The 15,090-nt window shown below is 33.5% G+C and overlaps 2 protein-coding genes across 2 annotated transcripts in view; one reads left to right on the top strand and one right to left on the bottom strand.

Moving 5' to 3' along the window:
* Positions 1-5,969, bottom strand: part of LOC126733366 (DNA topoisomerase 3-beta) — a 97,940-nt gene extending 91,971 nt beyond the window's left edge. The window contains exon 1 of the mRNA XM_050436631.1: positions 5,936-5,969. Within this exon, the coding sequence (XP_050292588.1) occupies positions 5,936-5,945 (10 nt within the window). The 5' untranslated portion in view covers positions 5,946-5,969. The remainder of the gene's footprint in view (positions 1-5,935) is intronic.
* Positions 5,970-13,286: 7,317 nt separating this feature from the next.
* LOC126690037 (uncharacterized) lies at positions 13,287-14,351 on the top strand. Its single transcript, XM_050385179.1, has one exon. The coding sequence runs from the start codon at positions 13,287-13,289 to the stop codon at positions 14,349-14,351; it is 1,065 nt and encodes a 354-aa protein (XP_050241136.1).
* The last annotated feature ends 739 nt before the right edge of the window (positions 14,352-15,090 follow it).

Raw genomic sequence — 15,090 nt, 5'->3', positions numbered from 1 at the left:
TAAAAAAAAAGAAAAAAAGATGAAGAAGAGGATGGTACCACCGAATGTGATGTTTTGGTAACCTGATATAACAGGTTGCCTACTAGTGGGTACCGTACCCCCAAAACAAGGGAGGGTACTGTAGAATTACTTGAACAAAAAATATCACGCTTCAATTCTTTTTTTATTAAAATTTAATAGCAAAATTCGGTGATTGAATTTAGGAGAAGTTTGTTGTAATTAGTGACCATTGTTACAGGGATGTTAGTAATATTTAGTAGGAAGTTATTGTAAGAACACGTGGAGAGTTTTCCTGATGGAGGTTTTTTTGGATAAGGATAAGCAAAATAAAAAGTAAGAGTTTTTTTTTTTTTTTTTTTTTTTTTTTTTTTTTTTTTTACGAAATTAACGTGAAGAAGAGGAAAAAAAAGATGTTGCAAAAAATAATTTTTTTTAATGATGGGATGAGGATAATAATTATAAAAAAAGGGATAAGAATAAAGGGTTTTTCCGCCATAAAAAGAAGTAAAACTTTTTTAAAAAAGCAACTTAACGTGTAGGAGGGGCAAAAAAAGAGGAGACCCTGCAAAAGAGATTTTTTTTTTTTTTTAAAAAAAAGAAAAAGAAAAAAGGAAGAAGAAGAGGATGGTACCATCAAATGTGATGTTTTGGTAACCTGTTATAGCAGATTGCCTACTAGTGGGTACCGTACCCCCATAAAAAAGGGTGGGTACTGTAGAATTACCCGAACAAAAAATACCACGCTTCAATTATTTTTTTATAAAAATTTCAATTGTAAATTCGGTGCTTGAATTTCGGAGAAGTTTGTTGTAGTTTGTGACCATTGTTATTGGGATGTTAGTAATATTTAGTAGGAAGTTATTGTAAGGAACACGTGAAGAGTTTTCAAGATACAGTTTTTTTTTGGATAAGGATAAGCAAAAAAAAAAAGTAAGAGTTTTTTTTTTTTTTTTTTTTTTTTTTACCCAAATTAACATGAAGGAGGAGAAAAAAAAAAAGTTGCAAAAAAGATTTTTTTTTTTTTATGATGGGATAAGGATAATAATTATAAAAAAAAAATGGGGATATGAGTAAGGGGTTTTTCCCCCATAAAAAGAAGTAAGGCTTTTTTTAAAAAGTAACTTAACGTGTTGGAGAGGGAAAAAGAGAGGATATTTTGCAAAAGAGATTTTTTTTTTTTTTAAAAGAAAAAAAAGAAAAAGAAAGAAAGAAGAGGAAGTGGATGGTACCATCAAATGTAATGTTTTGGTAACCTGATATAGCAAGTTTCCTTCTAGTGGGTACCGTACCCCTAAAAAAAAGGGAGGGTATTGTAGAATTATCTGAACAAAAAATACCACTCTTCAATTATTTTTTTATTAAAATTTCTATTGCAAAATTCGGTGCTTGAATTTAGGAGAAGTTTGTTGTAGTTAGTGACCACTGTTACTGGGCTATTAGTAATATTTAGTAGGAAGTTATTGTAAGGAACACATGGAGAGTTTTCCAGATGGAGTTTTATTTGGAGAAGGATATGCAAAAAAAAAAAAAAAAAATGTAAGAGTTTTTTTTTTTTTTAAATAAAATAAAAAAAATGAAATTAACGTGAAGGAGTGGAAAAAAAAAAGATCTTGCAAAAAAGAATTTTTTTTAATGATGGGATAAGGATAATAATTATAAAAAAAAGGGATAAGAATAAGGCGTTTTTCCCCCAAAAAAAGAAGTAAGGCTTTTTTAAAAAAGCAACTTAACGTGTAGGAGAGGGAAAAAAAGATGAGATCTTGCAAAAGTGATTTTTTTTTTTTTAAAAAAAAAAACAAAAAAAGAAAAAAGAAGAAGAAGAGGATGGTACCATCAAATGTGATGTTTTGGTAACCTAATATAGCAGGTTACTTACTAGTGGATACTGTATCCCCAAAAAAAGGGGAGGGTACTATAGAATTACCCGAACAAAAAATACTACGCTTCAATTATTTTTTTATTAAAATTTCAATAGCAAAATTCGGTGCTTGAATTTAGGAGAAATTTGTTGTAGTTAGTGACCACTGTTACTGGGATGTTAGTAATATTTAGTAGGAAGTTATTGTAATAAACACGTGGAGAGTTTTCCTGATGGAGTTTTTTCTGGATAAGGATAAGCAAAAAAAAAGTAAGAGTGTTTCTTTTCTTTTCTTTTTTTTCTTTTTTTTTTTAAACGAAATTAACGTGAAGGAGAGGGAAAAAAAAGATGTTGCAAAAAAGAATTTTTTTTTAATGATGAATAAGGATAATAATTATAAATAAAAAAAAAGGGATAAGAATAAGGGTTTTTTCTTCCATAAAAAGAAGTAAGGCTTTTTTTAAAAAAGCAACTTATCGTGTAGGAGAGGGAAAAAAATAGGAGATCCTGCAAAAGAGATTTTTTTTTTTTTTTTGAAAAAGAAAAAAGAAAAAAGGAAGAAGAAGAGGATAGTTGGTTGCCTGATTTTGATAGGAGTGTTTGTAGCAAATTTGAATTTTAGTTGTAGTGGTTTAGTGGATGTGAAGTTATTTAGTAGTGGGTTGTTTAAAAGTTAGAAATATAATTTTACTTGATTGTCCTCTAATTTTGTCCAGGTGTAGGGGTATTTGGGGAAAAAAAAAATTCGATCCAAACATGATCGGCCCCTTAAATAGTAATATAGATAAATTCAAATCCAAAAATTTTACTTGTTGCACCTCTTGCGGGAGGAAAAAAAATTTGCATGCATGACATGGGACAAGAACTTGCAAAAGATGTCAACTGATGCAAGCAAGCGGACATGCCCACAGTCACTGATATGTCCACATATCTGATTCATTAAAATCTTCTATATTCAAACACTCATAACAGCTTCCCGAACTTCCAAGAACCACACAATACAAGCAACACATCGCATAGTTTCTTAATACTTCCATATAAAACAAATAATTCTTTTTGGCTAAGTAAATAAAACAAATAATACTATGTATACTTTCTTTTTATATAAGTAATAATGCTTCATTAAAAAAAAAAAAAAAAGAAAGAGTACAAAGAAACAAAGCACAGGCAGTGTGCTAAGAACCCAGCGAACATACAAAACTATGACACATGAAAATTACAACTATCAAGCAAATCAAGCAAAGAAGAAAAAGTAAAAACTTTCTGATGCATTTGTCCACTCAAACAAAGTCTAGAAGAGCGCAAGCTTCAAATCCTGAATTGATCTTTCACACCCTTCAAAGGTCCGAGTATTCCTATCCTGCCACATACCCCACATGAGGCAATGAGGGATCATACTCCAACAAGCAAGAAGCTCCTTTAACACCACTAGGCATAAAAAAATGTACCCCAAAGAGCAAGAGTGACATATTCTACAACTCCCTAGCTACAGGACAATGTAATAGTAAATGATCTGTGGACTCCCCATCCTTTTTGCACATGCAACACCAATGACCACAATGATTGGGCACCTCCTCATCAATGGTTAATTTTTTTTCCCCACGCCATAGTCCATAGAAAAACTAAACTTGTTTGGAACTTTAGGTTTCCACAAAAGCTTCCAAGGAAAAGCCGATTTAGCTATAGAATGCAACACCTTATAATAGGATTAACTTCAAAAATACCTCCAGAAGACACTTTCCAACATATCCTATTCATTCCATCCCGTCTCATTGGTGTCGAATAAATCAGATCCATAAAAAATGCACTCTAACTCCCAATCCTGTACCAACCTATTAAAACTGAAATTCCAACGGTGACTATCCCTTGAGAAAGATAGGAGCTCTATTACTGAAGCATTCCTATTACGGGAAATAGCATAAAGCTCAGGAGAAATCTCTTTGAAAGGGAGCTCCCCACACCACGAATCATGCCAAAACCTGACAGAAGAGCCATCCCACACCTTAAAGCTAACAAATCATTGAAAGGTGTCTTATCCCTTCCTAATAGTCTTCCACAAGCACACACCATAAGATCCCCTGCACATTATTAAAACACCATCCCCCCCCCCCCCCCCCCCCCCCATTCTTCCATATTTGGTATACACCGCCTGTCTCCACAAAGTGTCCCTCTCCATTGCATACCTCCAAATCCCAAACGCCTAAACCCCCCATATTTCCCATTCCTCCCCCCACACAACCAAAAAAGAAAAAAAAAAAATCCTGCTGTGACTTCTCCATGAGCCGCACAATACTCATTGGGATTGGGAACAGAGATAGATAGTAAGTAGGCAAGCTAGATAAAGTACTCTTAATCAATGTGGGCTGTCCACCATTAGAAAGCTACATGCTCTTCCAACCAGCCAAGTGCCTCTCCATTTTCTCTAGAACACCAGGCCAATCAGCTTTTGCTTTAAAAGTGGAGCCTAGAGATAGACCCAAATAAGTCATGGGCAAGTGAGCTACCTTACACCTCAAAAAACCGACCACAACTTCAAGCCCTGGCACTCAGATTTCCCTAGATTAATCTTCAAACCAGATATAAGTTAAAACCATAGAAAAACTGCTTTCATGTGCCAAATCTGTTCTATATGTACGTATCTTTCATGTACTCAGAATCTCGGATAATGCAGCTTACATATCCAGCAACAATATTTCAGCATGTAAAAGGTTATGCCAAGTTGCCAACTACTGCAAGAACTCTGGTTTGGGGCAACTTATCAAAAAATAAAAAAGGTTTTGGGCCACAAAGGAAAATTCATTCCAACCAGTCCTTTTAAATTAGTAAAAAAATTCCAGAATTTTTTTTGGGGGGGGTGGGGGGGGGGGGGGGGGGGGGGGGGGAGGGTGTGGAGGAAGAAAAAAAAAAGACGAACATGGAAAGAAAAAGAAACTAAAAATAGAAAGGAAGCATAAAAAAGGCTATACCTTAGGGTTTGATTCTGCCTTAGTAATTTGAGCTTGGAAAAGATCCAAAGGGTCGGTGGCTGTCCAAGTTTGATATGTTGCTGGAAAATCTACACTAGATTCACACAAAGAAAAAACAGTACATTGAAAAATCTAACCACAAGTCATCGAGACCGGCAAAGCATAGAAAGTTGTACTAGATAGAATTAACAATTCAAAAGCAGTGGTGAATTAAAACTAATGCTACTTGTTACATTTGCTAAACACTGGAAATTTCCAGTTTCTCTCAGATGATTAGACTTACAAGTTACAACTACTCGAGTAACTGAACACGACGAATGCAAATGATGACATTATAATTTAAAATCAATATTCAAATCTGCGAAAACAGAATTCACTTGGTTCCTTGTCAGTTTCTATGAAAACAGAAACATTTTATGTGTTCCAACAAAAGATTTCACTTTTTTTTCTCTCAACTGGAACTAGCATTTCTTCCTATGCTCAAACTATGCACAAGTTTTGAATTTATTAGTGGAAGAGAGCACATGCTCACTGGAAAATTACAAAGAAAAAACACTGATGGCATAACTTGTAACAAGAAATCGTTTAAAGATAGTACATGGATGCATCCAAATATTGTAAAGCATAAATAAGAATCAATGAAGACCAAATAATACATAGAAGTCCAAAATACACTGCTGATCCCTAAACTTTAACCTGTGAGCAATTTTAGTCCCCAAAAAAACTTAAAGTGCTCAATTTTAGCAAAAATGCTAGGACAACAATTTTTGCCACAATTTGTCCATGTGGTAAGTTATGAGTAGTGGATCCACAACTCCATCACTCAACTTGCCCCGTTGACAAGTTGTGGCTTTAGTTGTGGTCTTAGCATTATTGCAATTTTAGTCCCTAAAAAAGCTTAAAGTTACCACTTTTAGTCCCTATGGAGTGATAACATGTCAGTTTTTTGTTTGGCCTTGTCATATAAAGGACCAAAGCAAACACTTCATTTAAGCCTACATTGAACAAGCACATTACAGTAAACAAAGAAAGTTGAATTTAAGGGTATCAAGTAACCAGTATAGTATTGATTAAAGTACAATTTTTGGGAGATTTATGAGAGAATAATGACCTGAACACATGCCCAATGACTGAGGTGACTTTAAATTGAGTGCGAAAGCCAAGAAACATTCCCTCGAATTCATGCACATCTTCTTTTGCAACTTATTTTAATAGCCTTTTTCCAAACTCGGACTTTTCCAAAATTAAGTTTTATATATGCAATTCAGTGATATATAGGGTCTGTTTGGATAGAACTTATTTTGCTGAAACTGAAAACTGAAAACACTGTAGCAAAATAATTTTTAAATGTGTAAATAGTATCGTGGGACCTATTTTTAATGAAAAAGTTGATAAAAAGTGGAGTTTGTGGGACCCGTGAACAGTACATTTATGCACTGTTCACAAAAAACCGGTCAACAATTGCGGCTGAAAAAAAAAAAAAAAAAAAAAAAAAAAAGAAGAAGAAGAAGAGAATACGCAGACGCAGCACTTAAACTTGCTATCCAAACATACACATAGTAAGTGTGGAACTCGATTTTCTTAAACTCAAGTTCCACTAAATTGTATAGAACTTGATTTTAGAAAAAAATCGAGTTTCATGTTGGAACTTGACTTTCTATAAAATAAAATTTTTAAAAAAAGTTACATAACTAAATAAGTTGTGATGGAAGCTTTGAAACAAATTTTTTTTTTTCAAAAACCAAATATTTAGCAAAAAAATGCCTTTAAACGTGTATTTAATAAAAAATAAAAATATGTAATCTGATTTTTTTCCTTATTGGATATTGGTTAGAAATGCTCCTTCTAACAACTACCCTAACCCCTATCCCTTTAACCCCAAACACTTAGCAAAATGTTTAGTCAACTGTAATTTAGCTAAAATGTAGTTTAGTTATTTTTTTTATTAAAAGGAATAGTCATTATTTATGAATAACTATCTATCTATTTATCTATTATATTATATAATATAAAAATTAGATTTCCAAATTGGAAGATGCACACAGTAATGACATACGTCTCTTTCTAAAGACATAAAACAAAGACAAGTCATCTTTTTTATTGCTTTCAATGTCCATTAATTACTTTTCACAAACAAAATTACAAAACAAAAAATTAAAAAAATAGATATAAATGGTAGGTTATAAAATAACTATCTACTTATTTATTTATTTATTTATATGTATATATTTATTTTTACAATGATTTTTTTAGAAAAATATTGAAAATGAATATAAAAAATATAGAATAGAAAATCTAATTCTCATTTATAAAAGAAATTATTTTCTCTCCAAAAAAAATTTTGGTAAAAAAATTAATAATGAATATGAAAAGTCTCAAAGTTTTCCATAAACCTATATGGTAGCCCAAAAGGCCTTTATTCAAACCTACTATTATGCTACTACATTAGATTCGACGAGGTTTTTCTCTTTTTTTCAAAAAAAAAAAAAAAAAAAAAACATCGCATTAACTATTCAACTTACTAGATATATATACACTTTTTAATTACCAAAACATACAAGGCCTCTTCCTCTTCCTTAATATTTCCCCTCCCTCAACACCATTGAATACTTTATTTTCTTACTTTACATATTTTTCATATACATATCTTATGACGAACAAATTAAGTATTTGTGATGGAGAAAATTTTTTTTTTCTTTTATGGCTAAATTTTTTTTTTTACCATTCACAAATGATTGTTACTATTTCAAGCGGCAAGTGTGCAACCACCTTGATATGCGTGCTATGGGAAGCAAGAGGCGTAATTTTATTGATCTTCATTCTTAAAGATTGACCCACCACTAAGCAAATGACATGAAGTTCACACATGAGAAATAATAAAGGATTTCGACATTGAGAAACTTTTCTTTTTCCTCTTTAAATTTATTTTTTCTTTTAGATTCAATTTGCATTTTGATTTATATATTGTGTATGTGATGATAATGTGGGAGGTTTTGGTACTTGTAGGTACAATAATTGATTTTAGAAATACTACACCTTTGACCTAGCACTTTCTTTTTTTCTATGATTCCAATATTATGTTGATAAAAATTGGTTTTTAATTATGGTGTTGCTATTATCATGGAATTACTAGAAAATGAGAGGAAAATAAAAGTCTTCCATGATTGAATTATTATTTCCCATAAACAATACTTGATCATCATTTTTTATCTCAATCTTTTCTTTTTAGAATTTGTTAGATGGGTAATATTATTATTGCTCTCCATTAAATCTATCCAAGATAGTAAACTTTTCAAATGATAAGTCCTATAAAGTTGATAATTCAAAACCTTACATTTAATAAGTATTGTTTTTCCTTAATTTTATATAATTATATCCCGTAATTAGACAATGATGAAAATAATGAATTTATTACCATATACCAGGGGTGGCAAAATCCAACATGACCCATGAACCTGACATGACATGAATTTAGCAGGTTATAGGTTGAAACTTAACAGGTTCGTATCATATTTGAGTTGATGCGATTAACCCGTTTAATAAACGTGTTGTGTTTGGGTCCAACTCATGGTACTCGTTTGACATGTCTAACTAAATGTCATTTTACTAATACATCCTTCAAAACCCTAGGTATATAAACTTATTAGTTGTATGTTATTTTGTTTGACATATTGTGATTAATCATTTGTGATATTAAGATATGCTTTAGTTTTAAATTATTATTTGTGATGTAATTATTCATTAGTTCTAAATTTTATATTTAAAAAATCTATTTGTTTGGTTTTTCATAGTTTAGATCAATTGGGTTAACAATAAAATTTGTATTTTTTTTTCCACTTTGATAAAATTTGATAAACAAGTCAACACAACTGACCCGTTTAATAAATATGTCGTGTTAAGGTTGAGGAATCTTGACCTATTTAATAAACGTGTCAGATTAGTGTTAACTCATATAGTCAAATATTCACAGGTCGACATGACAAAAATTTAATACGCGAACACGAATTATCACCCCTACCATATACGTTATTGGTAGTAAAAATGACAATGAATATGTTTCTAAACCAAAGAATTGACATGGAAATATAAAATATAACTATAGATTCCAATTATTCCAAAGTATCACAAGTTAGCGACAAGCGATCTGTGTTGTCATGGTGGTGATTGTCAGTGACATCACCAAGAAAAATCTAACTTCCTTCTTTCTCTCTTTTTTTTTTTTTTTTTTTTTAAATAGTTTTTAAATAGATCAATTTTTGTTTTCTAACTAAAATAGCCGATATTACTCAGTATATCCGGTATTGTCTGTCACCAACTGGTATGTAAAGCAGCACAAAATGAGGAGGTTTCTGTACCGATTCACTAATCGGCACAAAAAATTTTGATTGAACCGGCCGATACAGTACAATATTGACTCCATTGCCCGTAAAATATCATTTTTTTTAATCTTTATAAAGTAACCCAAATTTAAAATAAAAAAAGAAAATAAATCAGGCACTTTACATGATGTTTAGTTGGGAGAATGGGAAAAAGTTGGAGATGATTGAAAAGTGGGAGAATAAAAAAAATTTTAATTTTCCATCATAAGTGTAGTGGGGCTCATGAATAATAACAAAAATAAGTTGAATAATAAAATAATATAGCTTTTTAAGTAAGTGCCAAACACACACTTATTAGTAGGAGGGATGGAAAAGTGGAATGGTAGAAAGTAAATTACTATTATACCCTTGTTGTAGTTTGAAATAATAGAGTAATAAGGGTAATAATGTCTTTTGATACTCACACACATTTTTATTCTTATTTTCCTTTAATTTTGGAAGGATAAGTTTGAGTAGGCATGAGTGGAAAACAACCACATCTACCATAAACTATCCACCCAATTAAACAATAAAAGCTCCCACAACAATCCTCTCATATTGATTATAAAATAAATAAATAAATAAAAACAATCCTCCAGTTTTCCATCCAACCAAACGGGAAGAGTAAGACAAAGATTTTTATTTCCAAGTTTCAAGTTTCAAGTTTCAACCAAGAATGGACCAAAATGGTGCATAATTAATTTGACTTGGATTGTTTTTAATTGATATAGGTTTTTCTCTCTCACTCTCTGAGGAATAATTGCTATCTATTGTTTCTTGTTAGTATCTTGTACAATTACTGCTTCCTTTTTAATTGAACGATGCCTTAAACTTTGGGAGGGTACGTAGAAGGTGTAAAACCCATATTGGCCGGATATATAAGATAATTATTGGGAGGGGAAAGGAGAACTAGGAAGTGGTCATGTCTTGTTCTAGTTATTCATCTGTTTAAATATTCCATGTTCATCAAGCTCAATTCAACTATAAGAATCTCATATCAAATGCAGAACTCATGGAGATTAATTTATCACAGTTCTCTTCAATCAAGATGATTTAAAGTGCGTTTAGATTTAGTTTGCTTATTTCCGGTAACTTATTTGCATAGTGTTTATCAAAAGATTTATTTTTTGATAACTTTTATGTTAAATGTGTGATAAAAAGTTATTTTATAATTAATCAATATTATAAAATTTACATTATTTGCCTGGTTACATGTATCAATCATTTTCTTTGTGGTGCGCTAGAGAAATTCGACCTTATTGTGCTTTAGGGAATGTCGGCCTAATGTGCCTTAGGATTTAGACTTTAAGGATCACAAAAAAGCATATTTGCCAACATGTTATATATCTTGAAGTTTTAGGTAATCAACATATATAACTTCCCAAGTGAAATTGAGATCGATTTTGTTAATATATATATATATATATATATATATATATATATATATATATGTGTGTGTGTGTGTGTACGTGTGTGTGTGTGTGTGAGATGCTTATTCCCACTGATGCGCACAATATATGGCACATTGCAAACAAATCCTATTAAAAAGTTATAAATGAAAAAAGAGAGAGAACTAGTTCTCTTAGCCCTCTTAAGATGCGAACTGTATCGAAGAATTAAAGCATGTAGTAATATCTTAATCTGCAACTTGGGCATGCTTACGGTATGGAATTAGTGACATCAACCACTTCTATTCAATATCCAATAAATTAATGCAGATCTTTTTTTTTTTTTTTTTTGGAGAAAAAATTAATTAATGGGTTTGTTTTGTGGTTTATGTAGAATCTTTTGAAGATATAAATATATATATATATATATATATATATATATATATATATATATATATATATTAATGGGTTTGTTTTGTGGTTTATTATGTGTAATGATATAAGAGATTCAATTATATTATAAGTCTGTCTCTCTCCTTCTTTATTTATCTATTTATTTATTATTTACCTTAAGATCTTTTTTTAATTTTATTTATTTTTTATCTTAAGATCTGAAATAGAATTCTATTATTCTAGTCTAATTTAAGTAGATGTATATCTGTGATGCTCCACCTAATCTGTCTCGGACTGACCCTAGTCCCTGACCTGACTCTTATATATATATATATACTTTATTAGGGTTGATTGTAATATAAAACTACTTGAGAATATGGTAAAGATTTTTATCCAAGGAAGTCAATACCGCATTAGAGGCTGTACCGGTTTGGCCAGCAATACGATATGTTTTGGGTACCAGTCAATACCGGCGTACTGTTTCGAGTTTACCGCTATTTTATATATTTAATATATATATATATCTATACACACACAAAATCTCTATTTACCATAAAACATTACTTCAAAAATCTCTGTTTATCGTAAAACATTACTTCAATTGTTCATTGCATATAAAGAAAAAATATATATATATATATATATTTATTTATTTATTTATATAAAGCAAAAAAGTTTAATTGTTCGCATAAAAAAACTAAAAAGTTGCTACTCAAAAAAAAAAAAAAAAAAAAAAAAAAAAAAAAAAAAACCTAAAAGGTTCTATTGATGTGATGCAATTAATGCATCACACAACGTGGGGCTCAAAACTGAAAAAGAAGTAAAGGCTGAACCATCCCATCTTTTATTAAAAAAATATAAGTTTTCAACATTTCGAAAATTTCAAATAAAAACGTTTTCTCTCTCGGCTACGAGAGCTCTCTCCTTTAGGGTTTCCTAAGGGGCTGCCTTTCTTTTCCTTTTCTTTTGCGGATTATACAGCCATGGCAGACGACGTCTCACAGTTTTTAGAGAAGATGACATTAACTTTGGGGGAAGAAGAGACTATTCCAATATCAGATGAAGGTCGGAGAGAAGAGTTGGAAAGTTGTGCTTTGAGTCTTATTGGCAAGTTCTTAACCTGCAAACCGTTTAATAAAAGAGCAGCTCTAAGTACAATCAAAAAAGCATGGGGGTTGGAAGATGGAGTGCAGGTTGCTGAGGTGGGGTCAAACCTATTTCAATTCAAGTTCAGATCAGAGTTTGAGTTGGACAGAGTATATACCGGTGGTCTTTGGTGTTTTGATAATCAAGCATTGTTGTTAACCAGATGGGAGTCGGGGATGACGGCGGCGAATGTCAAGTTTGAATCCATATCTTTGTGGGTTCAAATTTGGGGGGCTCCTTTTGACATGAGAACTTCTCGGGTAGTAGAGGAGGTGGGGAATCGGTTGGGTAGGGTTTTGGAAGTTGAGAAGCGGCGCATCAATGAGAGTCAAAACTTTTTTATGCGGGTTAAGGTTGCGATTCTGTTAGAAAAAGAGATAAGGCGAGGGGCTTTTCTGGCAGGGTCGGATGGGAGGAAACATTGGGTAAACTTCAAGTATGAACGCTTGCCTGTCTTTTGCCATTACTGTGGTCTCATAGGGCATGATCTCCGTTACTGTGCTAAGTACTTTTGTAAAAGAAAAACTGGAGCTGCTGTGGAGTGTGGCTATGGCGACTGGCTGAAGGCTATGGGAGGAAGGGCACGGTCACCACAAGGAAGGGGGTTTGGGAAGGATAATAAGCATGATAATGTCCATGAAGCGAGGGAAGGTACTCAGGGTTTGCAGAGTATGGCGATGGGGGAGGAGAGCAGCGGCGGTGAGGAAAGCAACCAGTGCAAAACAGGGACAGCAGTTGGGGAAGTTGCAACCGGTTTAGGTGGAGATGATTTGGCACATCACGAGGTTAGGGTCGAGAATCATGGGCTTGAAAGGTTGGATAAGGAAAACAGAGACACTTGCTCCTTAGTTTTAGGTGTTCCAAATTCAGGTGTTGATGAGGGGACTAACTTGGTGCAATCACTTCAACCAGAGCACGTGCAAAGCATTGTAGAAGGGGCTGGGCTGAGCAAACTTAAAAAGCAATCCACATGGACTAGGCTGGCCCGTATGGATGTTGGGCCTGTGGAATTAATTAAAGAAGGAGCTAGGTCCATATTGGGGAAAAGGAACATGCTAGCTATGGGTGCTGATGGGGAGGCAGAAGATACAATGAGTACAGGCAAGAGGGGGAAGATTGGTGAGGATTTACACATGTTAGAAGCGGCAGGGGTGTTGAATCATCCTTGCCGAGAGCAATGAGGCTCTTAAGTTGGAACTGCCAAGGGCATGGGAACCTTTGGACAATTCAAAGCCTTCACAAATTAGTGAGGGAACAAGTTCTTGATGTATGTTTCTTGATGGAAACAAGGTTAGATAAAAGTGGTTTTGAGATGCATTGTGGTGACTTACCTTTTAAAAATAAATTGATTCTGAAAAAGCCAAATTCGGGTGGTGGGTTGGCATTACTGTGGAAAGAGGAGATGAACTTAGATGTTATTAATTTTACCGATAACCATATTTTAGCAAAGGTAATGGAAGACGATGGTTTTGTGTGGCACCTCACAGGGTTCTATGGATGGCCAGAGGCAAATGAAAAGCGGAAGTCATGGGCTCTTTTAACTCATCTACGGTCTTTCATTGAGGGTCCTTGGTGTTGTATAGGTGATTTTAATGCCATTCTTCATGCATCTGAGAAACAAAGTGTCCATGCACCTTATTATAATCAGATGGAGGATTTTCGGGTTGCTTTGGAGGATTGTGGGCTGGCTGATTTGGGGTTTTCCGGGCATAAATTTACATGGACTAATAGGCGGCTAGGTTCAACCCATACAAAACAAAGGCTGGATAGAGCTACGGCTAATAGGGTGTGGATGGAAAATTTTCCTGCAAGTTCGGTGTCTCATTTGTTCAGTCATGCTTCTGATCATCTACCTATTTTGTTGAAAACTATGAAGGATCGGCAAGTTAGAGGAAGGGGGTTTGGTGGCTTCAAGTTTGAAGAGAATTGGTTGTTGTGGGATGATTGTGAGGAAGTCGTGACTAAGGCATGGGCAAAAGGTGGTGGTGACACCTTAGGTTTGAGGGGTGTTAAGGACTGTATCCAAACTTGTGGGGCTGAATTCTATGCTTGGGGTTCTTCAAAGACCAAACCAGAAGCTGAGGAGATTAAGAGGCTACAAAAGAAATTGGAGTTGATGAATGAATGTGAGTTGACTGAAGAAAGCAGAAGTGACTTCCTACTGGTGAGCAAACAGCTTGATGATTTATTGTTGAAGCAGGAGATATTTTGGCGTCAGCGGTCTCGAGTTTCTTGGCTATAATATGGAGATAAGAACACTAAATTTTTCCATTCCAAAGCCTCCCAAAGACGGCGACGAAATTATATTGAGGGAATCAAGAATGCTAATGGGGTATGGGTGGAAAAAGTTGAGGAAGTGGCAGAGGTGGCGTCAAATTATTTCATGAATATTTTTAAAGCAGGCACGTGTGACAGAATGGAAGATTGCCTTACTACAGCTACTAATAAACTCACAGATGATATGCAGGAGGTGCTTTCCAGGCCATATAGCAATGAAGAAGTTAAAGTAGCGTTGTTCCAAATGGGACCAACAAAGGCTCCTGGACCTGATGGTATGATGCACTTTTTTATCAAAAATTTTGGCATATTGTGGGTAATAAGGTGACTGATGCTGTGTTAGATTTTTTACATTCTGGTAATATGGAGCCTGATGTTAATTCTACTCATATTGTTCTAATTCCTAAAGTAAAGAAACCAGAAAAAATGGCAGATTTTAGACCGATTAGCCTTTGTAATGTGATATATAAAATCATTTCAAAAGTTTTGGCGAACAGGTTAAAGCTGATCTTGCCACAAATAATTTCTCCTTCTCAAAGTGCATTTGTACCAAGTCGCCTTATTACTGACAATGTGCTTGTAGTCTATGAGACTTTGCATGCCATGCATATTCAAAGGAAGGGGAAAAAGGGGGCTTTAGCCCTTAAGCTAGATGTGAGTAAGGCCTATGATAGGGTGGAATGGAGCTTTCTTAAGGGTATGAT

Source organism: Quercus robur, chromosome 6, assembly GCF_932294415.1.
Source record: "Quercus robur chromosome 6, dhQueRobu3.1, whole genome shotgun sequence".
Taxonomy (NCBI): Eukaryota; Viridiplantae; Streptophyta; class Magnoliopsida; order Fagales; family Fagaceae; genus Quercus; species Quercus robur.
The sequence above is the reverse complement of the archived record's forward strand: the minus strand, read 5'-3'. Positions and strand labels throughout refer to the sequence as shown.

What these genes read in the sequence shown, in the direction of transcription:
- LOC126690037 (XM_050385179.1), top strand. Translation starts at nt 13,287, where the DNA reads ATGAGGCTCTTAAGTTGGAACTGCCAAGGGCATGGGAACCTTTGGACA.